General features: G+C 39.0%; 2 protein-coding genes across 2 annotated transcripts in view; one reads left to right on the top strand and one right to left on the bottom strand.

Annotated features, from left to right (window-relative positions):
• NCEH1 (neutral cholesterol ester hydrolase 1) overlaps window positions 1-18,128 on the bottom strand; it is a 76,495-nt gene extending 58,367 nt beyond the window's left edge. Inside the window, exon 1 of the mRNA XM_037840561.1 lies at window positions 17,919-18,128. Within this exon, the coding sequence (XP_037696489.1) occupies window positions 17,919-18,056 (138 nt within the window). The 5' untranslated portion in view covers window positions 18,057-18,128. The remainder of the gene's footprint in view (window positions 1-17,918) is intronic.
• NAP1L5 (nucleosome assembly protein 1 like 5) lies at window positions 14-519 on the top strand. Its single transcript, XM_037803920.1, is given in 3 exon segments — window positions 14-215; window positions 217-251; window positions 254-519. Coding segments are annotated over 3 exon segments (474 nt in total). The 5' UTR covers window positions 14-42.
• Window positions 18,129-26,219: the final 8,091 nt, after the last annotated feature.

Raw genomic sequence — 26,219 nt, 5'->3', positions numbered from 1 at the left:
CGCCGCGGCAACCGCCAGTACTTTCAGGTCCAACTCGGGTGCATGTCCTCGGCCGGAGCCTCCCTAGACGTTTGCCGCTTCTCCCGTATTACGGCAGACTCTGAGAACAAGGGACCTACGGAGCCAAGCCTGGCGGCTGCGGAGAATGTGATCGCGGAAGCCGCTGCGCAAGGTGGAGACCCTGACAGCGCCGCTTGTCAGATGGCGGCGGAGCCCGTTCCCCGCAGACAATGCGCCAAAGCCCAGAAATGACTGCCTAGCTCAGGGAAATGCCGAGTCCTTGCCCTCAAAAAGCTGCAGAGCCAATGAGATAAGATAGAAGCCAAATTTGATAAGGAATTTCAGGCTTTGGAAAAAATATATAATGATATCTATAGACCCTTACTCGCCAAGATTCATGAACTCACCGGGGAAATGGAGGGGTGTGCATGGACTTTAGCGGCTGAGGACCTGGAGGAGGAGGAGGAGTCGAAGGATGAGGACCTCCACTCTGAGGTGCCTGATGACACCGAGAAATAAGTGGGGGCTAAGATTGGAGAGGAGAAAGAAAATGAAAGGAAAAAATGCCTAAAATCTTTTTGAATAGTGGTGGAGATAAATAAAAGGCCCAGGTTTAAAATAAAATGTGACCCTATTCTGACGCTCCTAAAATATACTAAATTGAAGTTATCAGATCCTGGATAGCCCATAAGTTTCAGATTTGATTTTCATTTTGAACACAATAAATATATCAAAAATAAGGGGTTGAAGACGAATTAACGTAGAACTATTTTTTCTTGATCTCTTCTGTGAGGATTAGAAAATTGAGGCTTATAAAGAGTGTAAAAGAGAAGTGAAGTAAAGAATGTCATTTTAAACCCATTCACCACACTATCACAGTATACCTTGGAACACCCAAGCCAAGGTTGAACACCTACGCAATGCCTAATTCATCAATTGCTTCAGTCTGCCTGAAATTTCTAGTGCTGAAAAACAAAAACAAAACAAAACAAAAAACAGAACCCTTGAAAAATGCTATCTTTAAGACTTTGCTTTTGTAACCCAGAGACCAGTTTTACACTTTAGAGGACAGTGTTGGAATGGAGAACATGACACTGCTGTTGATGAGGCCAGAAAGCTGTCACTTCCGAAAAATGTTCTGACTATCTGAATTTAGGGAAACAGGGTTCAGTGAAGGAAGGTGTATAACCTGTATAATATCTTCCACACATTGATTCATTATTAAAATCTTATGTTTGTGTTTTCTTGATAGTGTCTATTTACAAAGGAGTACAAAAAATAAAAATAAAAAAACCAAAATGTGTATTAATCATTTAACCTAGCATTTTCCTTTTTTTCTCTTGGGGGAGGGGAACCTAGGGTGAAGTATCACAAAGAAGGAGTTTTAGGAAAGCCGAAAACCTGCTTTGCATAAAGAGAGGTGGGTCAGTATTTGCACAAACTGTTTGCGGCCTTTCTACTTAGGCATTTCCAAAACATTCATGATGTGAATGGACAACCTAAGAATTAAAAGGGCAGATGTCAGATAGCTTTCAGGAACAAGAGGTAGTCTTGTGCTCCTCTTCACAGCTCCTTTATTCCAAGCCATAGGCCTACTCACAGTTCCCAAGCATGCTGTTCCTAACAACTTACTGCCTACTGACACCTCTGGCTTATATGCCTATATCATTTTACTTGCTATGTAAAGGAACTATTTGGAACACTTATGGGGAGATAAAAAGTTACTCAATAAGTATTTGTTAATTATATAACCATTAAGTAAGTATTTACTATAGAATTTATGTTATAAATTAATGGGGAGGGGGTGGCTTCAGGGGCCAGGACAACTAATGTAAATGAGTAAAACAGGTGCAACATCTAGGAATGGTGAGGCTTGTGGCAAACTGGAAAAACACTGTGCTGACTAAGGTGATGGCATGATGGGGGAATTCTCAGCCAGCGTTTCCAGGTGATCTGATTTTTCAAGAGAAGCAGGAAGTCTAGATTGTTAGATAAAATATCCTGAGTTTTAAGTGTTGGCAATAAATTTTAAAATGTTTAATATAAGTGCAGGTCAAAAATAACACATCTGCGGGCCAGCATCTGACTCTCAAGTTGGTTGTCTGAAAGTCAGATCACATTTTTAAATACAAACAATATGCATTACTAATGGTGTTGTATCCCCAAATCTGAATGATAAACAAAACCAAGACATAAAATTAGAAATAATTTGATTTTCAGTTGTTTATGTTATATTTTTAATTGTTAATGCACAGAAGAAGCTTAGAGAGCAATGAAAATGGACAGAGGGATTATGGAGAATCTGAAGGGGATATATGGGTCCTCTCAAGGACTGCAGAAGATGATGTGCTTGCTTCTTTTTAAAAACTCTCTCTCTCTTTTTCCAAAATATAGATGTCCTTTTCCTTGATTTGAGTATAGTCTTCTTGCCAGAGGTAATTATGGTCACTTTTGAGGGATCACAAAAGAAATAGGGGGCAAGGATTAATTTTTCTAAGATAATTAACTGGGTTAGAGTTGGAAGAGAGAATGAAAGGGAAACAGATTAAAGAGAATACATCATATAGATACATATGAAAGAAAACTGGAGCTACTGAAATGCTGTCTTTCTCGCCTCCCACCAAGAATGCTGCTATCTACATCTACAGCATACCAAGGATGGGCTATTTATAACTCAGTGTTACAATGATAAGTACCCAGTACTGTGCTAAGGGTCACGGGCAATGCTAAAGGGTATTTCCACTGGCCCTTCTCCTTGACAGGTTGACAGATATTATAAATGTTTGGTGGTAATCCACAGTGCCCTGGACATGCTGGGTCCTGCAACCCAAGCAAGAGTGTAAGCTGATGGTTCTCACACAAACTGAAAACCAAAGCAACTTCCATAGCATGTACATATCTTAATCCTTGCAAAGGAGTCCACCATGGAGTTCACACGCGTGAGCAACATGGCTGCTGCCAACTCGAGTATTTTTACAATTGCTTTCAGAGGCTGTGGCTCACTCCTTGGAATACCTGTAATGAGAGCTATTAGAAATTTTGGGGTGCAGTCATACATGGCAGGGAGACTAATCGACTTTCAGGCAGGAAAGTTTTATTCGAGCAGCAGCAGCAGGGTGGGGGTTGGAAAGAAAAGTGCCATTAGCATGGCGGGTGTCTGAAGTAAAGCTTCAGCCCACTCGAGACAAAGGGAGAGCTGTATTTATGCTCAGCTTCCAGGGGTGGACAGTTGGTAAAGATGGACAGTCATGTAGCTAATGGGTTAAATGATGATTGGACCTGGGGGCCTGTCAGGGTGGGATTTGAGAGGGAATGGCGTTGAGCCAATGGAAAAATGAGAGTAGTGGCTTTTAGTGTCTTTTTAAGGATTGGAATGTATATAGTTGGGGAAAGGGGGTTTTGGGCAAGATGCAGTGGCCACAGCATGTTATTCTGGCCACCAGGGAGTTTTTCACAAAAGGCTTGTCTAATTTGCCGTTTGTGAAAGCCTGAATTTGGAATGTAATTTTCCAACAAGAGAAAATCCTCCTTCCCTGAGATTGAATTTAATTTCTGGAAAAGCCAAAGGTAATCCGATAACAAGGTGTGTGTGAAGCTGAAGGATCACATTTTGATCATAAACAAGGTGGCACTATAAAGCAGTGAGACTGATGTTCACACATACCTCATTACATCCACTATATCCATTACGAAGTATCTCCTAAAGATTTCTAAAGTCATGGTTTAGATATGCGCTGAGTACTAGCAATGGCCTCATCATTAGATGAGGCATAGAACCAACACCCTTGGAGAAACAAGCACTCTGTTTACAAGACTCTACATTTCCCTTTCAGGGCAAGGCAGCAGATTGGAAAGACGATGGGACTGAAATAGACAAAGCAGGTTGGAATCCCTTCTTAGCCACTTACCAGCTATGTGCATTTGTGGAAAATGCTATTTAACCTCTTAAGCATTTTTTTAATAATGAAAGTTTCTTTAAGTTTAAGTATGAGAGGAGAAATTACACTTGTTTACTACTATTTCCCCTGAATGATGTCTGGCAGGAAGTATATGTGCAATAAATATTCATTGAAGGAATGAACAAAGTCTAATGTATGCCAATTGTTTTCAATGAAATTCAAATTAAACAAGGTACCCATTCAAACTATCAAATTAACAAGTTTTTTTTTTTTTAATCAATTACAACAGTTCAAGCTGTTAAGAATATAGCAAAACTGGCAATCACATATTGCTGTTAACCATATAAAACTGGAAAATAACTTGGAAATAAGTAACAGGGCCTGCAAAATTATTTATACCCTTTAATCTGGAAGTCTTACTTCTGGGAGACTCTTGAGGAAAAATCCTAAAAACAAAAAGTTTATATGCATAAATATGTTCACTGTAAAATTCTTTATTATGGCAAGTAACTGAGCAGTTTTCAGTATCTGATAATAGGGGAACAGCTAGGTTAATAATGCCACATGTTCCTTGCATCCATTACAAAGGAAGACGGGAATACTATGCAATATAACATGGTAAATCCTTTAAGCATAAGGCTAAGTAAAATACGTTATGAAAAAAATAGTTTGGACTGTATGACAGATTCTAACAAAAGACACATATATACAAAAAGAGTCTGAACAGAAGTACAATGAAAAGCAAATGATGGTTGTGTTAAGGTGAGACTGTGGGTGACTTTTTCTATTTCCCAAATTTTCTAAAGCATGATTATATACCTTTTATAATAAAAAATAATTCACTTCTAATTTACTGAAGGACTTCTGCCTCTATGGGGAAAAACATAAAAGCAGCTGTGACAGCTAGGGATTATAAAATTTAAAAGACATTCTCCACCCTCTGACCAAACACACCCTTAATCTACTCATATTCCCACACACCACTTCCTGGTATACACCTTCGCCTGCATAACTTGTCTGTCTTCCCCATGCAGTATATACTTTCTTCAAAGATACAGGAGGCTGAACTATAGGGATCAATTTTTTACTGGATGTTTTCCTGGCTTCATCTCATGACCAAAAGCCAGTTCATCCTTTAATACCCATCTCTGGGGCACCTTGTTGAACTCACCCTTCAGATGTCACTCCTGCCATGATGTTCTCTAGTAATTGGTTCAAACTTCTACTCTTGAAGATTGTTGTATTGTTATTATTGGTTTTTTAATCTATCTCCTTCATCTTTGTTCCCCGAGGTCCAGCATGCTGCCTGGTACACAATAAGTGTGCAATATTATTGCTGAATGAATGAATATATTGTTGCTTATGTTTCCTTTTACTCTTGCACCTAAGTTTATGACTTCTGAAGAAGTAGGCAGCTTACCTCTTACCATTTTCCTACTTGGCTCTCCACGGACAGAAAACAGGAATCCAGGGCAAATACAAGCACATTTTGCTGGTTGAACTGAAGCTGCCTGAATTGAGAAACAAGATGTAGAAGGATGACTTCCTGTCAGGATATTATCAGTACCCTCTTGGCACTGGAAGCTGCCAGGGGACTTTTGGTGGCTCATCCGTTTATTCACTCAGCAAATATTTTAGTGTCTACTTTATGCCAGGTACTTTTAGAAGCTGGGTACAGAGTGGTGAACCAAACAGACATGACCCCTCCCCTCACAGAGCTTACAGCCAGGTGGGGGAGACAGAATTACTTAGGGAGACAAATTGTTTAGGAGGAACTCAACAATATACACAATCACAAAGAGCAGTTAAGTAATATGGAGGAAATCAATAAAGTGGAATGAGAGAAGAACGTAGGGATGACAGAGAAACTGGACTGGGTGATTAAAACAAGAGGTCAAGTTCTCTAACTATAGACTCAACCCTTTTGATGAACATACAAGAAGTTTTTTCTCAAGTATGGCACCACAGCTGCCAATAATGGGGTTGTTTGTTTCAAACTTTTAAACAACTTTCTGAAGCAATATATTAGGGACAAAACAAAAAAGATTGGCAAATAACTTTTTTAAGACAAAAAAGAAACAACTAAAACCAAACAACAGTAGAAAAACAAATTGTTTTTAATTGAGTTATATATTTGTTCACCACGATTTGATGCTACTCTGAGGGTTTGTAACAGAATATTTTTAATAAGTAGTTGAAAGCTTATTTCACCAAGTAGTATTTATTCCTAACTCACACACTGACTGTATGCTTTCACAATCTTAGTAATAGCCTTACTTAAAGTCGCTACAATTAAAACAGTGAAATACACCTTAACAACCCAACACTGAAACTGTTTCAACCATGGTTCAATGATAAACATGTTCAGTAAAGATCACCTTCAGAAACTCAATAGAAGTAGTTCCCCATTTGTGCCATGCTCTCCCACCTCAAGACTTTTGCACTTGTTGCTCTTGCTTCCTGAGTGCCCCGTCCATCTAATGTGCTTCTTCTCATGCTTTAAGACCTGGCTCAGCCAACTCTTCCTCTGGGATGCTCTGCTTGTGTCCCCCGACATACAAGGGGCTCCTTCCTCTGGGCTTACCCACTATGCACTATGTTCCACAAATTGTAGCACTCAGCATATTTTTCCAAACCAGACTGTTAGCACCTCAAGGTTTCCACAGTACCTGGCACATTGTGGGAGATCAACAAATGTCTGCTGAAGATACATCGGCACTACAGAGGACAAATAATGCATCATTTTCCTCCATGAACAGAAAATCAAAGAGCTGTACCAGAGTGTAACACTCTATGTTCAAGAGTAACTTCAGTTCTGTATGAACAGACATGGAAAATACATCTGCTCTCGCATGTGCACATAAAACCCAGGAATCAATCTTTACTCAAAAAGCTGTGCAACAACTTTAAGGATCACAGGTGTGTTGACATTGGAAATGCTACCCATGGTGCTTGCAACAATCTGAAACCTGAAAATGGAAAAAAAGGAAAAAAGAAAAAAAAAAGAAGAAGGGTAGGAGGAAGATGGCATAAAGACATCTTTACTACCAATAGCACCCAATTCAAAGTTCAACTTTTTAAGCAGGTAAAATTCTGTGATTTGCCTAAAAACATGCTTTTACAGAAACAGAAAATGTTTAGAGTAATTGAAAAATACTTTCAAACAAATTCCTTCAGTAAATATAACCAGTAACAATTCTGTTTTTCTTTTACCCAGGAAATGATCTTTCTTCATTTAACTTATAGAATTATGCAATTTTATTGGCTATATAAGGAAATAAAAGAGAGAAGTTATTGGTTTTGGTCAGTGTGGCTATTAATCTGACACATAGTATGTCCTGTAAAATACTGACCCACTGTCCTTGACAAAAGTAGAGTACATATATTTGAGTGCTACACTACTATCAATCTACAATGGAGCAAGTTTAATATTCATGTGATGTGAACTTTATTTTGAAGCAGACAGGAAGGATTAGTACAGAGTTAAAATGTTTCCACATAAATGAACCAACCAACATAAATTTGAAGTTAAATTACTGAGGAGATGTGTCCTTATTTCTTTCATTCATTCATTCATTTATATTGTGGTAACTCTATAGAACATAAAATTTGCCATTTTAAGCAGTTTTAAGTGTAAAATTCAGTGGCATTATTTGCATTCACTATGTTGTACAACCATTACCACTATCTATTTCCAAAATGTTCACCATCCCAAACAGAAACTCCATATCCACAAGCAATAACTCCCACTCCTTGTTCCTCCTCCTTCCAGTCCCTGGTAACTTCTAACCCATTTTCTATCTCTATGAATTTGCCTATTCTAGATAGTTCATATAAATGGAGTCATACAATATTTGTGTCTGACTTATTTCACTTAGCATAATGTTTTCATTGCGGCATGAATCAGAACTTCATTCCTTTCCATGGCTGAATAATATTCCAGTGTGTGTGTGTGTGTGTGTGTGTGTGTGTGTGTGTGTGTGTGTGTGTGTGTGTGTGTGTGTGTGTGTGTGTGTCACCTTTTGTTTATCCATTCATCCATTGATGGACACCTGAGTAGTTTTCACCTTTTGGCTATTGTGAATAAAGCTGTCATGAACACTTGTGTACAAGTATCTGTTTGAGTCCCAGTTTTCAGGAGGGCTGGGCACTGTCTTTCTTGTGAATTGCTATATTCTCAGTGCCTGGTACATAGTGGCTGCTCGATGAATGAATGACAGAGGCCATGGTAAACTTTTGTTACGGTGCTCAACTGAAGACACTTGCCATCAATAATGTTAGAAGTCAAGTCATCTTCTCCACACTCCCTAGACCACCTCCCTAAGCCAGATCTCCAGGCACCTCACATTGCAATCCCATGAGCAAAAACAAAGCCCTTTTTTGAGGAAAATATCAGCTCTGTTTGCCAGAACCTCTTCATTACCTTCACACTGTGGCTAGTTGGCCCACCATCATGACTACAATACAAATCAAGTGCTTTAAAGATGTCACCAACTGTACCTTCCTTAAGTACCTAAATTTTAAGGAACTCTTTTCAGGTGACACACAAAATTAAAAACCGAATTCATACCCTGGCAAAGCTTGATAGAGATATTTGCTATAAGACACTGATAGTCTAATGCACATGCAATTTCTCCAGCTCTAAGAGCACTGACTCCAAAGCTGGACTACTTGAATTTGAATTCTGGCTCTGACATTTCCTAGGTATGTGATGGGGCAAGTTACTTAATCTCCCTGTACCTCAATTTCTTTATTTATGATAAAGAAATAATAATAGTACTTATCTCCCAGAGTTGCTATGAAGCATGAGTTAATATATGTAATAGCATTTAGAATAACAAAAGTTAGCTATGATGATGATGATGACTACGACACGACAACTCATATATCCAGTCAGAGCATCAGCAAACTATGCCCAGGGATTCCAAAACTTTAACAAGAAGAGGTTTTGAGTTCTTGCTATATGTTTATCACCATGCTAAGAATTTTACATACACACTCTCATTTAATCCTTATAACAAACCGTGAGGAAGGTACTATATCATTATTCCCACGTTTACCAATAATGAAACTAAGGCTCAGAGAGGTTAAGTTGCTTGCCCAATTAGTCATACAACTAGTAAGTGTTAAGGCAGTATTCAAATCCAGTAACGTAACAAAGAGAAGTGCATGTTAAAAAGATCTACATCTGTGTAGAAATTCACAAACCTCAAAGCAGTAGCATATTAGCAAGAATAGTGGTGAAAATAAAAGAATAAAGACAAAATATTACTATTTTGTCTATAGTATACTGTAGACAATGGCCAAAAATCAACTATGGATTAACTATATTTATGTGCCAGGTACTGCTCCAAGTGCTTTACATACTAATGAACTTTTGATTCAGTATATGACTAATTTATTAAATCAAGAAACAAACTCACTGGTTAAATACTTTATTCAAGGTCACGCAGCTAGAATGGCACAGAGTCAGTATTTGAACACATGTCTCCCTGATCCTGAAGTCCATGTTCTTAAACACTAAGATAGTGTTCCTCAAAGTCTGGTAAACATACCATCAGTTCTGTGAGGCATTTTGTGAAGTAAGGGATCTCTGTGAACAATTAGGTTTGGGACTCACTATATATTCTACTCTCTCTTTAAGATTCAAAATATGTGTTAGTACGGTAGGAATTCTGAAATGCCTTACAGTTAAGAAAGAAATCGTGATTAACTCTGATTAATGTAGGCTTTCCCAATCTTATTTGACCATGGAACACTTTTCAATGTGTAATAGATTTAAGAGTGAAGGGGAAAAAAAAAAGAGTGAAGGGAGTGAGGGGAAAGGGGATGGGGGAAGACTGAGCAACCATAATAGCAGATTCCAGCAGACCTGGGTCCACCTGGAGACCTCACTTGGCAGTTACATGTCTGTGAACCAGTTACTTAACCTTGTTGAGCCTCTATTTCCTTTCTGGTCAAATGAGGAAATTAACTTCAATTTTCACAAGGTTGTTGTGATTATTATTCAGAAGACGTTATCCATTATTAGGCAGATATCTGCCAGCGTCTTATTCTACCCTTAAGGTCAAGGAAACAGGGAGAATCGCTGCTCTGGACTTGTCTTTCACTAACAAGGAAAGATTGTGCCATGAAATGGAAGTGAAGTAAACCTTGGAACAATGTGACCCTCTCTTAGAACTGATGCATACCCAAGGAGCAGTGAGATACACATCTTACACTTTAGAAAAGTAGAACAGGACATTCAAAGGGAAGGTAGTCTGTGTCCCAGGCCAGGGACAGTAATAGAGTAAAGGCAACTGGGAAGAGGGTCTCTCCAATTAATTTCTCATTGGCCATTCACCACTTACCCCAGTCAAGAGGAAAGGTAGAAAGATATCAAATGAATGTGGGAATTTGCCAATGTTCCTTAAAGGAGATGGCCTATAATTATAACTAAGGTTTAGCTGAAAACAGGCACTTAATTCATTACAAATTCAAAAATAAGCATAAATCTGTAAAGATATTACGAGGACATTAAAAACCCAGAAACCAATGAGAATTAAAAAACAAACAAACCTGCTAAGGACAACAAAAAAGCCATTTTTTTGCTAAGTTGCAAGTCACAAACACATGGCAGTGTTAGGCCATACCCTTGGGGCAGATGGAGTAACACAGAAGACTGAAAGAAAGCAGAACAGAAAGAAGTAGCTATTGAATTCCTATTTTCTTTTCTCTATCATGAATGATCTTCAAACCAAAACAAAAAAAAAAATAAGAAATCAAAAAGAAAGAGGGAAATCATGTAACTATGTCTATGATAGGTGAGAAAGCTTATAATTTGGTAGGGAGCCTGTACATAAAGAAATATCAATATAAAGGAAAAAACTTAAGACAACCAAAGAAAAACAAAGCAGTACCAGAGTATAAAGACAGAAATTACAGTTGACTGAGGAAAATAGGAAGTTTTCAAAAGAGATGTTTTTTGAGTTGTGTTGAAAGATATGCGAGATGTTGGCCAAAATAAGAGGGTCAGAGGGTATGCAAGGCAAAGGGGACAGCAGGAGAAAAGGTGTCAGATACCAGTGTGGATCCATGAGGCTGGATTCTGCAGAGCAATCAGGCTGTAGCAGGTCCAAAGAACCAGTTAAGGGATTTAGTACTTTTATTCTATTGGGATAAGAGCTGGGGTGGGGGTGGGAATAGAGTGGGATGAATTGGAGAGTCAGTGAGATTTGAGCACTCAGAACAAGCAGCTCAGGGATCCTTCTACAACTTTGATGTGATGATGCTAAATGTTTGCAAGTAAGGGTTGAGTATTCATTCAGGTTTGTCCGGGAATAGTTTCAATTTAAAACTGTTATCTCAGCATGATTATTAATAGAAACCCCTTTCATTCTCAAAAGTGCCCTGGTAGCTACAAACCTAGGTATATGTGAGGGGACTCTCTATCTGTGTTTAACAGCAATAATAATAAACATGTATTCATTATATTAAACATATATAATATGGAGAGCTTCCCAACAGATACTCCACAAATGGGTTACAGATGTGCCAGAAAATACTGCTGTTTAGGGGTTTTCTAGATAAAAATTTAAAACCATTTTTACAACTATTCAAAATTTATCAGAGTTGGCATTTTTCTTGGAAACTATTTGTATAACTCCCTTTATAAATCTTATGAGTTCTGTCATTCAAGCCCATATAGATTTCCCCCAAATTTCTTCTAGTTTACCCCATTGTGCCATACAAATATATCTTCTTCTATGATATGAAAAAGATTGGGAAGCATGGGTGTAGTTTATTTTAACTGTGGGTGCTCAAAAAAAGTCATGATACAAAGATATCATGAACATTCCCACATGCATGGCCAAAGGTAGGAAGGACCTGTTAGAGAGCACTAGCAGACAAAAAAGGGGCAAATCCATCACAGAGGACCTCATTTTTAGCTCAACATGGTCCAGCAGTGACAGCCCAAACAAGTATCTGGAAAATTCAATTCTAACCTGTTTTACCAGCATAATAACTAATCATGTGATCTTGTCCATGTCACTGACACTTTCTGAACTTCAATTTCCTTTCCTAAATAAATGGAAATAACTGAAGCTAGTCAGTTACTTACTGTAAGAATAAAATGAGACTTATATGTGAAAACCTTTTGTAAAACCTAAAGTAAATGTAAGGTATAACAAAAATCATGTTCTTCAAGGTCTCATTTATCTTAAGACTAGCCTTTTTCTCTCACAAATGGCATCCTCCAGAGGTCTAACTTTGACCCAGTCTTACTCTCACTCCAAAAAACATTCACTCTCATGACTTCCACTACTATCCATTCACTGACCATTCCCAAATCCATTATCTCCAGCTCAGATCTCTCTCCTGTGCTGCTGCCTTTATAGGTAGCTAATTTACAACAGCTATCCTTGGTGTAGCCCCACTGACACGTCAAAACTGGGTCTTCACCCTCAGGTGAAGGCCCTTCTCCTACATCAGGGTCAGCATCACCATTCACCAGATACCCACCAGAGTCTGTCCCAGGTGTCATCATTGACTCCTTGCTCTCCTTTACTCCCCACTCTCCCCTCCATCAGCAGCTCTGGTCAGCCTTTCTCCATACAGCTCCACAGCCTCTCTTGGTGCTCTCACCACTCACCTGAATTACTGCTTTCTAAGTGGTCTCTTGCCTTTGTTTTTGTTTTTAAACTCCAGTCTCGACACTGCCACTTGAGAAGTACTGTTCTAAAACAGATCTGACCATGTGACTTCCTTCAATGGATCCTTTCTTGGCCCTCCGAGCCCTTCATTACCTGGCCTGTGCTTTCCACCTGTCTCATCTCCTTGACCTTTGAACTTTATGCCCTGTCAGTCTAAACCACTTTTAGTTCCTTAATTTATCATACTATCCTAATGGAACCTTCACATACCACTCCCTCTATCTGGAATGCCCTTTCCACCCTTCTTTCTCCCCTCTCTTCTCTTCCCCCACCTCCCTCACCAGGCTAGCTCCTAAGGAAAGGCAATCTAGTGCTTGAGCTCTGGAGTAAGATGGGATGGGGTTGAATCCAGACTCCAACTCTCATTAGCTGTGTCATCTTGAGCAAGTTACTGTTCTTTGCAGTTCAGTTTCCTCCTTTGTAACATAAGGAAAATAAGCATACTGGCCCCATAGGAATATAGTATGTAATTAATGTATGGTATGCAAAGCACATAGCACCGTATCTGACACAGAGTCAATGCTCACTATATGTTTAATATGCTAGTTATTATTATTATTCAAGCTTTTTTTCACTTCGTTTTTAAGACGTAAATTCTAAGATGGCTGCATAGCTTTTTAATGCATTTTTTATTGTGAACTTTAACATAAAGTTATGTTTCTACATAACTGATAAATTCCTTTATCATAACTCTTCTTCTGTCGTTCATTTGTACACTGTGTAACTGTCAGTTGATTTATCTCCCCCACACTTGACTGTAAGCTGCTCAAGATTAGGTATGTGTCTTATGCATTTTTGTTTTATCAGCTCCTAACATTGGTATTCAATTAGTATTTATTGATTGCATGATGAATTCCAGGTGGTAGGGTTTTAATTTTCTTTAGGAATTATTGAAAGATAGACTATTAAAAGTTTATAGTATGACACGTCTTAGATTAGGTAGGGAATATAGACAAGTTTCCTACTTGGGAATTCCATTACACTCCTTCATTCTTCATAAATATAAAATTAAGGAGAAAATAAGTGGTGGACAATTCCCACATTTTCATTTGGCAGTAAAAGTAAATGTATGATCACTTTTTTAAAAAGAAGTGATTATATATTAATAGAACATTTGAGAATGATTAACTGCACTTTCATACCTTGCAGAAATGTCTTCAGATTGAGCTCAAGCCACATGTTGGAAATAGGATGTCCAATTAAAATAAGAACATAATGATGCCCAGTGATACATGTATAGAAATGCTAACCAAAAAACAGAAGATATAAATTAGGCATTGTCTTACATGCCTGGTAGCTGAATCTATCTGACCTTAATGTTTAACTGGATCCAACAAGAGATGTTTTTTTTATACGGAGATCAGCTCTGACTACTTACCTGTCAGAATTTATACTAATTTAATTCTGCCCCTGAAACTATTCTTAATGCCTTTTTGCTGCAGTGTGTTTAAAGAAAAGTACCATCAAATCAGCTAAAAATTATTTTGGCTGGTGAAATCTCTAATTTACCTAAAGAAATATGTTTCACTGCAAGTCAGGGAAGGCACTTGACAAAAATACCAATGTTTTAAAATTAAATTTACCTTACATTAGTACACATTCCAGTTCAAAACTCTTATTGAAAAGGTTAATGAGCTGGAGAGTCCTGTCTGGTTTCCAGCAGAATAGACATTCAAACCACACCCACGCAGCCCAAAGGCATGTCACACACAGAGAATTCAGGTGAGGTCACTTTAAATCCCAACAAGTTTGGGGATATTTTACTGGATGAAAAACCTTGCTCATCTAGTCCAAAAGCACTGTCACCCATAAAGAACAGTGGAACATTCAGCAGAAATACCAGTTTCAGCAACCTTCCTCTTACATTACGTCATTGAAAAGAAACACAGTTCCAGAAACTAGTAAATTAGGAGATGATCAAGGAAATGACGTTAAGACAAGCCGGGCTCTTGCTCTACACAACTGTGAGACCCTGCTTTTACCTTTAGTCACCATCTTCATCACCCCTCTGAATTGTACATAACTTCTCCCTCCTATGAGCTTAGGTACTGCCACCTCTTCTTTTATAGCCATATAGTAATAAGGGTCCTCCATTCTACTAGACTATAGTTCCTTTAAGGTCATTTGGGGGTCAATGTCTCCGCAAAGAGTCACACAAGTCTTCCATCTGTGTTAGGTCTAAGCGACTGAGCATGAAACATGGCAATGAGATAACTATACAGGTAACCCAGGATTTCTCTTTAAAGAAATCTTATGTTCTTTATAGAATAATTAACAATTTATTATTAAAGGTTCACTGTAGAAAAACTAGAAAATACAGACATGAAAATTGAAGATGTAACCTTACAACCTAGAAAAAAAATCACTGTATTTTGAATTATACCTTTCTGCTTTTTTCTATACATACATATGTATACATACCATTTTATATTTTGATATATAAAAATCTTAAACAGGATAATGGTATACATCCTATTTTGTAAGCTTTTCCCACCTAACATACAACAGAAATCTTTTGCAGGCCATTATTATTTTACTATCTAATATTTTTGGCTGCATAATATTCCAAAATATCAATTTTGCCAAAATTTACTTAATCTCTTATACTGAAAAAAATAGGAAAAAGAAAGAAGGAAGAAAGGATGCTAAGGTTATCTCTGTTGCGTGTTCCCCATATTTCTTATGGATGACAGTGCTTGGACTAGTTGAACAAAGTTTTTAATCCTATAAGATGTCCCCATCTTTACAGCTACAGCTTTGCCTATATTCTTGATTACTTACTTAAAAAAAAATTCTACCCAGAGACCAAAAAAATCAAAGAATACACCTCTAAGGCTTCTGATGGATACTGCCAAACTGTTCTCAAAAAATGTTCCAATTTACATTTCCTCCAGCAGTATACATTTCCCAGTATTTTCACTGGCACTGAGATTACCATATGTTTAAATCTTTGCTTCCATAGCATTTTAAAATCAGTCTTCAAAACCTCCGCAACTCCTTCCTTTTGTCCCTCTAGTCTTCTGCTGCCTAACCACCTAAAACCGCTCCCCTGCCCTTTCCAGTCCTACTTTTGTTTGTACTTTTCCATTACTCAAGTCTTACGAGGGCTTTGCTATACACCCTGAAAATTGCCTAGCTAGTATTTTATCCCCTTAGACTCTCACAGCCAAAGTATCAACCAACTAATCTGATAAACCAATCCATGCTAATATAAAAGGACTCATTCCCAGCAACAAGTATGCAATAAATCTGGTAATATAATATCTGCATCTGCAATGCATTCTATTTATCTTATAGAGTAATATTTCTCAGATTTTGCTGCACATTGAAATAAACTGAGGAGCTGTTAAAAACACTGATGCTTAGGTCTCATCCCCAGGGATGATGAAAATTTAATATAGGGTGTCAATTTTTAAAGCTTTCCAGGTGATTCTAATGTAGCATCTAAGGTTAAGAAGAGTGTTAAAGGGAGATCCTAAGTAGTTTCTTCTTAGGTAATACTGGAGGGCCCCAAGATATAAAAAGGTGATGAACACAATCTCAATCATTTGACTCACCTGAGCAAGATAAAGACGTCAAGGAGGCCTAAGAGGGAAAGCATTTACCAATGATAACAGAATAGAAGCAGCATTCCCATTTCTTAATGCTAGGCAGGTGACTGCCATTGTTAGGTAGTAGACAATGCAATCACCTGAAGCAGTTTTAAATACCTCTGCAATTGAGCCAATCAACTCAAACTACAATTATTTGGGGAACAAACTTTAAATGCTACTTCTCAAGGTTTCAGTGATATAAATTACTTTCAATTTACATTTGTTTTATTGTGTCAACAAATTTGGGCAATCCTGAAGTTTTCCCCCCAAAATCCCTATGGGACCCTTGGAGAAAACGGTTAGAATAACTACAACAATTACTATTTTCCAAGAACCAGGCATTTAAATACATTACTAAACCTTAGCACAACCCTACAAGGATGCTATTAGCCATATTTTACAGCAAAAGCCAGGAGAAGGTTTTACAGGGAGATGGTAAGTAAACTGTCTGGCTTCAACAACCAGCAATGGGCCAGGCTGGGATGGGATTCAAAGAACCCTAACAGTCATGCTTTTATTGCTATACCACATAGCCTTTTCTCCAGGAAAATTTGAGGCAACACTGGCAAATTGTTTTACTGGGCAGAATATGATTCTTTCTGGTCTGAATGATCTTTCTGGTATTTCACAATTCAGAAAAGTGATGTCTGACTGTCTGTCTCTCTAGCTGTCATTACTGGAAGGAGTTTACAAAAATATCTTGAGATTAAAGCCCAAGATGGGGGAGGGAAGGAGACTAGGTTTTGCTTTTATTGGATGGAGGAGGGGGGAAGGGTTAGGAGTTTAGGTAGAACAGGCTGCTCAGAAACACTGTCCAATCATAGGTCTCAGCCTTGGCTGCAGACTGTGGTTTAGATTTTAGATTATCTGGCATTAAAAATAATGCCACTTACCATGGAATCAAGGGAGACAGTTACATTTCCCTGCCTGTGAGTGGAAAAAATACACACCCATGATACAGTAGAGAAATGCAGCCCTTATGGAGTAGGCCAGGATACCCTGCCTGATTCAGGCAAATGTTATCTCCTTGACAGCCAGGGACAGAAAATAAATGCTGCAGGGCAGGCAGAAAACAAAATGCATCCTGCAAACACCGGCTGTCCCCGCCCTGCCGCTTCTTCCTCCAGAGCCAGCCAGGCCTCCCGGCCACCTTACGGTGGATGAAGTGGGAGAACCGTGTGATTCCTCAAGTGCTTAGAATTGCCCAGCCTGCCTGCTGCCCCCGGGAACGGTGAGCGCCATAATCAGGGGACACTGGCAGATCTCCCGTGCCGCTTCTGCTTTTAAGGTGGATGCAGTCTTCGCAATCGGAGCCTGTTTTTCCCAGCCCTTCTAAAATATTTAACTCCCTCTGAGCCGGCTCCTATAGAAGAAGGAGGATGGGGGAGGGTGGTTTTTAAAATACGGAAGGTTTTTGTTTTTTTGACATTGAACACCAACAAAGACGAGGGCATTTAGGACAGACGAAGGGATTAACCAGTACGAATTTCTATCCAAGAACTTCGCTTCCTCCATCCCCAACGCAGACGATGAAACATGGATCTAGCCCAATGTTAGGAAAAAGGAGGCGAATGCGACAACCTGAAAATGCCCGAATGAACCAACCTTAAAACGAACACCTCATTGTATTAGAAAAATAAGCATTCTCGTGGGACAAACATTGGAAATTTTGTTTCCCCCTGCAAATATTCCTTAGAGAAGGGAGAGAGAATCAGCAGTGGGTTGCGTCTCACCACTTGCTGTGCGCTCCGGAAAGTCGCGTCCAGCAGCATCAGCTTCCAGGGATCGGATATGGAGCTGGGCAGGGGAATGTAGACGTAGTAGGCAGCCAGCGCTACCAGGGCGGTGAGCAGGACACAGGACGACCTCATCCTCCTCGGGCTCGGCTGCCGAGCGGGCTTGCGAGGAGGAAAGGACAGCGCCACCCAAAGACCTCCAGCAAGTTTCTGCCAGGGGCTGTCACTCATTCACGGGTCTTATGTGCCCAGGAGCCAATCAGAGGCGGCGTCGGGAGGAAGTCGGAGCGCTGACGTGCCCCCTCTTCGGTGTCCTTGCAAAGTGTTTCAGACGCTCCAGGTTTGAGAAAGCTCTGGGCGCTGCACAGCGGACTCTGGAGGACACAAGTCTGTATTGCATGCATGTGAAAGGCTCCTGCCTGAAGGTGCTCAAACAGAAAACCAGTCGTTTTAGTGTGTGGAGTCTTTGTCCAAAGCTCCTGAGTCATTCTGACTCGAAATGCAGATAACTGTTGAAAAAGATAATAAAAACCCACTTTCTTCTAGAGCCCTGCTTGCAACGTAAGTTCTATAAAGTGTGGGCGAAAGAAGATAGTTACAAATTTGTATAGCTCAAGCAATGAAACTCAAAAAAAAGTAAACCTAACTCCCAAATCTTGGTTTCCAAATCGCATTCTCCAAGAATAGGAACCACAGCTTCTTGGAGAAAAAGCTGATTCCAGGGCTGCGGTAGGTAGAAGTACAAGATGAGCCTGAAGCTTTTTTTTTTTTTTTTTTTTGGACCAGAAACTAAGGAAGTGCCCCTAAATTAGGGGGACTGGTCAAAATGTTACAGGCGATAGCTTGAAGGGTCTTCCTATGGCCAAAAGCAGGATAGGTTTAACATTAAAACAATTGAAAGTAATGGGTTATAACTAATTGAATAAAATAAAAATCCATGAGCCTATACTGTGCTAAATGAATAAATAAATTAAGAAAAAGGGAAAGCTTTTCTTTACAATAGATGCCATAAAAGTAGTGGGTGAAATGGCAAGGAATTCTGGTTCCTTACCAAAGGCTCTCTCCACAAATTAAATATTAGTTATGAAGGGAAAATAATTACTTTGTAGTGGAGAAATTTGGTGGACACCATCTTAAAATTTTTTTCAGTGGGTCAATGGTAGAAAAGCAGTATTAGAATTCAAATTTTCAGTTAAAGATTGGGGTGTACTGAATATACAGTATGGGAGAAAGAAAGAGAAGTCCACTAGCAGTATTCCAACCTGAAATCCAAAAAGCAAAACATTTAGGAGAATTGTTTCTAATAGGTGGTAGGAGAACAACTCCCAACTTATAGAACAAGGTCTTAAAACACCTGGTACATATAATTATGTAATTTAACACATAATTTAATCCAATCCAAGGAAGTGATATAACCATAAATTTGGGACTGATGGTGAGATTATTAGGAGAAAGTTGACTTCATGTTGAAAGGCAAACTTAAATGGTGTTTCAAGCATACACGTTTGAGATAATTGTTTTCTATATATTTTTTTTTGTAGTTACTGGTTAATAGTAACAGATAAGAATGCATGTGTGTGTGCGAGTATATGTACATAAAGTTAGAAACATGGGCCATTAGAAATAATCCTGGAAAAATAAACCAAGCTGGCTGTGCTGGTATGAATCTATGATACCCCCACAAAAGCCATGTTCTTTAATGTAATCTTGTGGGGGCAGAATTATCAGTCCTTTGATTAGAGTTGTTTCCATGGAGATGTGACCCACCCAAATGTAGGCGACACCTTTTGATTAGAAAATCTCCATGGATGTGTGACCCCCACCCATTCTGGGTGGGCCTTAATTAGGTCACTGGAGTCCTTTAAGAGAGCTGATAGAAAGAAGGAGCTCAGAGAAGCTGGCAAAGACATTTGGAGAAAACGTAAGATATGTAATCCAGAGTTTGCCCCAGGGAGAAGCTAAGAGCCAACACAAACTCAGACACTTGGAGATATTGGGAGATGCAGACAGAAGGATGTTTGGAGATGCTAAGCTAAAAGAAGAAACCCAGAGTTTGCCCCAGAGAAGCTAAGAGAGGAACCCCAGATGCTTAGAGAGAAATGCCCTAGGAGAACAAGCAAGGATGCACAGGAGCTGAGAGAGAGAAGATAAGAGAGACAGAAGACCAGAGACATTTTGGAGAAAGCCATTTTGAAGCCAGAACCTGGAAGGAAGGGAGTTTGATTTGGGGCTTACTGAAGTTTGATAATCATGAGACTTCCTAAGGGAAATTCCTAGTTGGCAGATCAATGTAAGGGCCTGAATCTCAAAAGAAAATTCTTAGCTAGAAATGTAGATTCAAATATTTAAAATATTACCAGTATGAAAAGTGAGCAAAACAGAGATAGAGTTACGCACAGAATTAAGAACATTTAAACAAAAGGTAGAAGAAGCTATGTAAAAGTCCTAGGGGACACCGGCGGGGGGGGGGGGGAGGAAGGGAGAGAAAAGGAAGAGGAAAGAGGGAAGAGAGAGAGATGTCAAAGGAGAAGAGAGTTTTCAGAGGGAGGTTTTGATCTAGAGTACTGTGGAGAATAGAGGTTGTGATGGTTAGGTTCATGTGTCAACTTGGCCAGGTAATGGTGCCCAGGTGTCTGGTCAAGCAAGCACTGGCCTAACTGCTACTGCAAGGACATTTGTGGTTGGTTAATAAACCAGAAGGCTGGTTTATTAAATCGTCAGTCAATTGATTGCATCTGTGGCTGATTACATCAATGAAGGGTGTGCTTTCTCCAATGAGAGATCCAATCAACTGGATTTAATCCAATCAGTTGAAGACTTTTAAGGGAGAAGAGAGAGAACTTTCACTTCTTCAGCCAGCCAGCCCCTCCTGGGGCATTCATTGAAGACCTTTATTGGAGTTGCCAGCTTGCTGCCTGCCCTATGGAATTTGGACTCATGCATCCTGCCCTATAGAATTTGGACTCATGCATCCCCATAGTTGTGTGAGACACTTTTATAAAATCTCATATTTACAGATATCTCCTGTTGGTTCTGTTTCCCCAGAGAACCCTAACTAATTCAGAGGTCAAGGAAATTAAGAGATAATTCCATGACAGAGTTTCAGTGGGGTGGTTGAAATTGCAAAGGGATTGGGGTGAAAGAAAAGAGGGTTTTGTGATAGTAAACATAAAATGCATGATAAAACAATAAACACTTGTTGAACTGAGCTGAACAGAAACTTGACTGTGGAGTAAAAGGAGATTTATGTATTTTTAAAATCTTTGTTCTTGTTTTTGATAGAAAATATTTTTAATAATCCCCTATGTATAGCTCCATGCATATTATAAAAATGTTCTAATAAATGTACCTGATGTATTGTAACTGCATGACATTAATGTTTTCAAGATACACAATCATGGCTAGATTAATCTTGGTGGGAACAAAAGCAGCTTGGTATTTTTGAAATATGTATGAAATAAAACAGTAGAAACCCAACAACTACATATTTTAAGATATAAAAGATGTATTAGAAAAAACTCAGGCACATGTGTAAATGCTTAGACACGTGGCCTGACCCTCTTTGATGATATATGTGTGTATTTTGGGGTTTGTGGCTGATAACTCCTTCTACAGCACACCAAGAATTACATTTTTAATTGACAGAAAAGTATGTTATATGCTGAAAGAAGAGACAGCAGTGACGGAAGTGAAGGTGCTTGTTGGAGTACATCCTTGAGGATGTTTGTGGGATGCAGATGCACACAAGTTGGGGGGTGGGTGATTTGCTTTGTATAGGAAAAAGAACACCTAAATTCTAAGACATGGGTACAGACGCAGATTAGTGGTGGAAGGTAGCAAGGATTGAGGGAGTGGGCAGAAAGTTATTGGGTCCACACCTGGTGTGTTTTCTTTCTGAAAGAGGATGTAGGGCTAGGCTGAGAGTAATGGCAGAAGCAGTAAGATTAAAGAAAAAGAAGAGAGATCAATAAAGTTATTCCTGGTGCCCTGGACTGCAGAGTTGCTGTCAGTTTTTTGCTCTTTATGTCTCTGCTAATATATTCCTATATCATAATTTTTTTTTAATGTATAGAACATTAGTGACTCATTTAGAAAATACTGTTAAGTGTTTCATTTTGTTTTTTTTTTTTTTTTAATATGTCTGGAGAGTCTTTTATTGATTCAGAGTTTTGTTGTCAAAAACTGAATTATATACTGTACTTTTGTTTTTTTCTTATGGAACTTGCTCCTAATTTGTTGATTATTTTTAATAAAATTCAGAGATAATTTAAAGTTCTTATTCCATCCACTACAGAGAGAGGGATTTTTGTCTCTTTTGTTCTTTGCCATATCCTTAGTACCTAGACTAGTACCTGGCACATAGTAGATGCTTATCAAATATTTTGAATGAATGAATATTATGAAGTGTTGGTAAATTCACTCAATATTTTCATTAAATTAAATGAAAATTGCCATTTACTCAGACTATTAAAAATAAATTGAGAAATCCTAAATTCAGAGAAAAAGTGGGAAAAAGGAAGGAGAACAGGAAGAAAAGTATGTGCTAACGGGATGATGGGGAGAAACAGAATAAAAAGGATTTTTTAATTTCTGTTTAAATCCCAGAAATATTTATTTCATTTCATATTGTATAAAAGGTGAATCATCTGAAACTTCCTATGCTTTGTAGTGTATATGTTTGGGAGGCATATGAATGAAATATAAATGAGGCATTGTTTCAAAGAAAACTTGCATGTACAACATAGTGGGCATTTGGTACATCACACTCTTTCTAAATGTTGGTGATTCCCCACATCGTGAGTCCTAGCTCTGCAAAGCTCACTTTCCCAGTCTCCCTTACATCTCAGATGCCAGCATATGCCCTGGATTCTGCCATTTGCAGCACTTTGCAAGTTTTTGGTTCAAAAGAGATCATCATGAGGAAGGATGTTTTGTGTGGAGTCTGTCAAGGGTACAGAGTCTGGTAGAGACACAGAGTTCTCAGTGGCATCACAGGCAAGGGTCCTGGTGGTAGTGTCTGTGCTCAGTTCCCCTGGGCCTGTTCCCAGAGGCACTGTGGGCAGTCCCAGGGTGGCTTTGGGTACTGTTCCATAGAGAATTATTGGCCCTTTTCTGTTAAAACTGGCTACAGTGAGTCGGTTCTATTGTTGATAACTAGAACCCAAACTGATAAAACCATTTACAGAATGTACAATTAGGATGGCATTCTAGTTTGCTAATGCTGCCAGAATGCAAAATACCAGAAATGGATTGGTTTTTACAAAGGGGATTTATTTGGTTACAAAGTTAGTCTTAAGGCCATAAAGTGTCCAAGGTAAGTCATCAACAATTGGTTACCTTCAGTGGAAGATGGCCAATGGTGTCCGGAAAACCTGTTAGCTGGGAAGGCATGTGGCTGGTGTCTGCTCCAGAGTTCTGGTTTCAAAATGGCTTTCTCCCAGGATGTTTCTATAGGCTGCAGTTCCTGAAAAATGTCACTCTTAGTTACTCTTGGAGCTTTGTCCTCTCTCAGCTTCTCTGGAGCAAAAGTCTGCTTTCAACAGCTGTCTTCAAATTGTCTCTCATCTGCAGCTCCTCAGCTCCTGTGTGTTCTTCAAAGTCCCTCTTGGCTGTAGCAAGCTTGTTCCTTCTGTCTGAGCTTATATAGTGCTCTAGTAAACTAATCAAGACCCATGCTTAATTTGAGGGGCCACACCTCCATGGAAATTATCCAATCAGAGTTATCACTTACAGTTGGGTGGGTCACATCTCCATGGAAACACTCAATCAAAGAATTCCAATCTACTCAACACTAATATGTCTGCTCACACAAGACTGTATCAAAGATAATGGCGTTTTGGGAAACACAATACATTCAAACTGGCACAGATGGTTTTTAGTATTTTGTAAACTCATCTCGTTAATATACGTGAATTCTGGATGGCGGAGGCCAGTCAGTGGTAGCACATCCACTGGATACACAAGAATTACAATTTAGTTACATTTGTTCTTTCTCCTGCTTTCTTCCCCTTTCCATCATTCCATGTCCTCACTTCTGTGTCTCCCGAATTAAGTTAGTGAATTTGTAGGCCTGACATAAAATAAGAAGTGCTACCTCTGCACAAAATAAAAATATATACTGAACCTGATATATATATTTTTTGCCCATATCTTCTAAGAAAACCAACCAGGTGACTTTGGGCCTCTTGGGCCTCGGTTTCTCTATATGGTAATGGTAGAATTGTGCTAATAAATAATAACGACAATATCTACTATTCATTGAACATATGTTTTGCCACGCACTGCTAAAAGAGAGGTGAGTTATATTATATCCCAGGCTGAGAAGAGGCAGGAGAGGTTAAGTAAGTCGCTTGAAGTCCTTCTGTTAGGCAATGGCAGAGCTAGGCCAGGAACCCAGGCAGATTGTTTCCAAAGCTTTACTCCTTAACCATCATGAAGTGATCTCTTGTGCTTCTTTTGGCTATAATCCTCTAAATAAATATATATGGTATAAATCTAGATAGGACTGTAAGGAAGATACAAGCTGACACTCACAAGCAACACTAAGTATATTATTATTATTTAAGCAGTCTAAGCTAGTGTTAGCTTTCTTGGCAGTCTTAATATCCTGTTCATGCCTATTGAAATTGACTCAGAAGGAGAAAATCCACTTCCTGGCTGCTGGAAGAGCTGTGAGGCTCTGCTGCCATGGGAAAAATTCGTGTTTAGCGGTGAATGTGCGTTTGGGGTGGTCACAGCCATGATGAGGCCGTGACCTTGAGGTGGAGGTCTGCTCCAACAAAGAGGGACCAGCCAGCACAGTGGCAGTATCAGCAGCAGCTTCAGAACAGAATTGAAACTCTTCATGGTTAGGGAATGACTAGAATATACTAGAATATACTGGCAACTGCTGGGTGGTCCTTGTATCACTCTTATCAGTATCATTGGAGCTAACAAATATTGAGTGTTTCTATGTACCAGGCAGGGATCTAAATACTTCATATACATGATCTCATTTATTCTTTTTGATTAATAAATTTCTATTTTTACTATAGATAAATTTACAAAATATGTTTACAAAAGTGGGCCTGTACAATGTAAAATTTTACCACCTCCTTTTATAACTATATGTTGTGAATACCCCACTTGTCTTTTAAAACAGAGCTTCTCAAACTGTCTTTGGTGAACGATCAGTGCTCTAGTTTGCTAATGCTGCCAGAATGCAAAACACCAGAGATGGATTGGCTTTTATAAAAGGGGGTTTATTTGGTTACACAGTTAGACTCTTAAGGCCATAAAGTGTCCAAGGTAATAAATCAGCAATTGAATATCTTTACCGGAGAATGGCCAATGGTGTCCGGAGAACCTCTGTTAGCTGGGAAGGCACATGGCTGGCATCTGCTCCAAAGTTCTGGTTTCCAAACGGCTTTCTCCCAGGATGTTCCTCTCTAGGCTGCAGTTCCTCAAAAATGTCACTCTTAGTTGCACTTGGGGTTATTTGTCCTCTCTCAGCTTCTCTGGAGCAAGGGTCTGCTTTCAACGGCCGTCTTCAAACTGCAGTTCCTCTCTCAGCTTCTGGGCATTCTTCAGAGTGTCCCTCTTGGCTGTAGCAGCTTGCTCCTTCTGTCTGATCTTATATAGTGTTCCAGTAATTTAATTCAGACCCACCCTGAATGGGCGGGCCAACACCTCCATGGAAATTATCCAATCAGAGTCATCACCCACAGTTGGGTGGGGCACATCGCCATGGAAACACTCAAAGAATTACAATCTAATTAACACTGATAGGTCTGCCCACACAAGATTACATCAAAGATAACGGTGTTTGGGGGGACGTAATACATTCAAACTGGCACAATCAGTTTGTTTTTTTTTCCCCAGTCATTTCATACCCATATTTTTGTTGGCTATCCTGAACATGGGCTTGGATGTCACAGCAAGGTTAATTGCTATTAAGTTTCCAAATACTCTTAATTTGTGTAGTTATCTCATCTTGAAGCACTAAAAACATTTGCAGACTGTTCTGATCTACAGATCATACTTTGAGTAGCACTGTTTTAAAGCATCTAAAAGTATTGCAGAGGATGAAGAAAAATTAATTTGATATCAATCCTGTCAGAGATATAAGATAACACTGTTCCAGGACAGTCTTCTCTCCTTTCAGTGGCTGTACTAATCTTACTCTCTTGAGAAACAAGGCACACTCTTGTATAAAATCAGCTCTCCATAGCATGTTACCAATTATAGAAACTTGCCTTTCAACTAACTTGATATTATTCTCTAATCAGTACATTGACAGTCACCAGTAAGTCTTCAGTA

The sequence above is a fragment of the Choloepus didactylus genome, chromosome 1 (assembly GCF_015220235.1).
Source record: "Choloepus didactylus isolate mChoDid1 chromosome 1, mChoDid1.pri, whole genome shotgun sequence".
Taxonomy (NCBI): Eukaryota; Metazoa; Chordata; class Mammalia; order Pilosa; family Megalonychidae; genus Choloepus; species Choloepus didactylus.
This window is presented reverse-complemented; position numbering and strand designations above follow the sequence as displayed.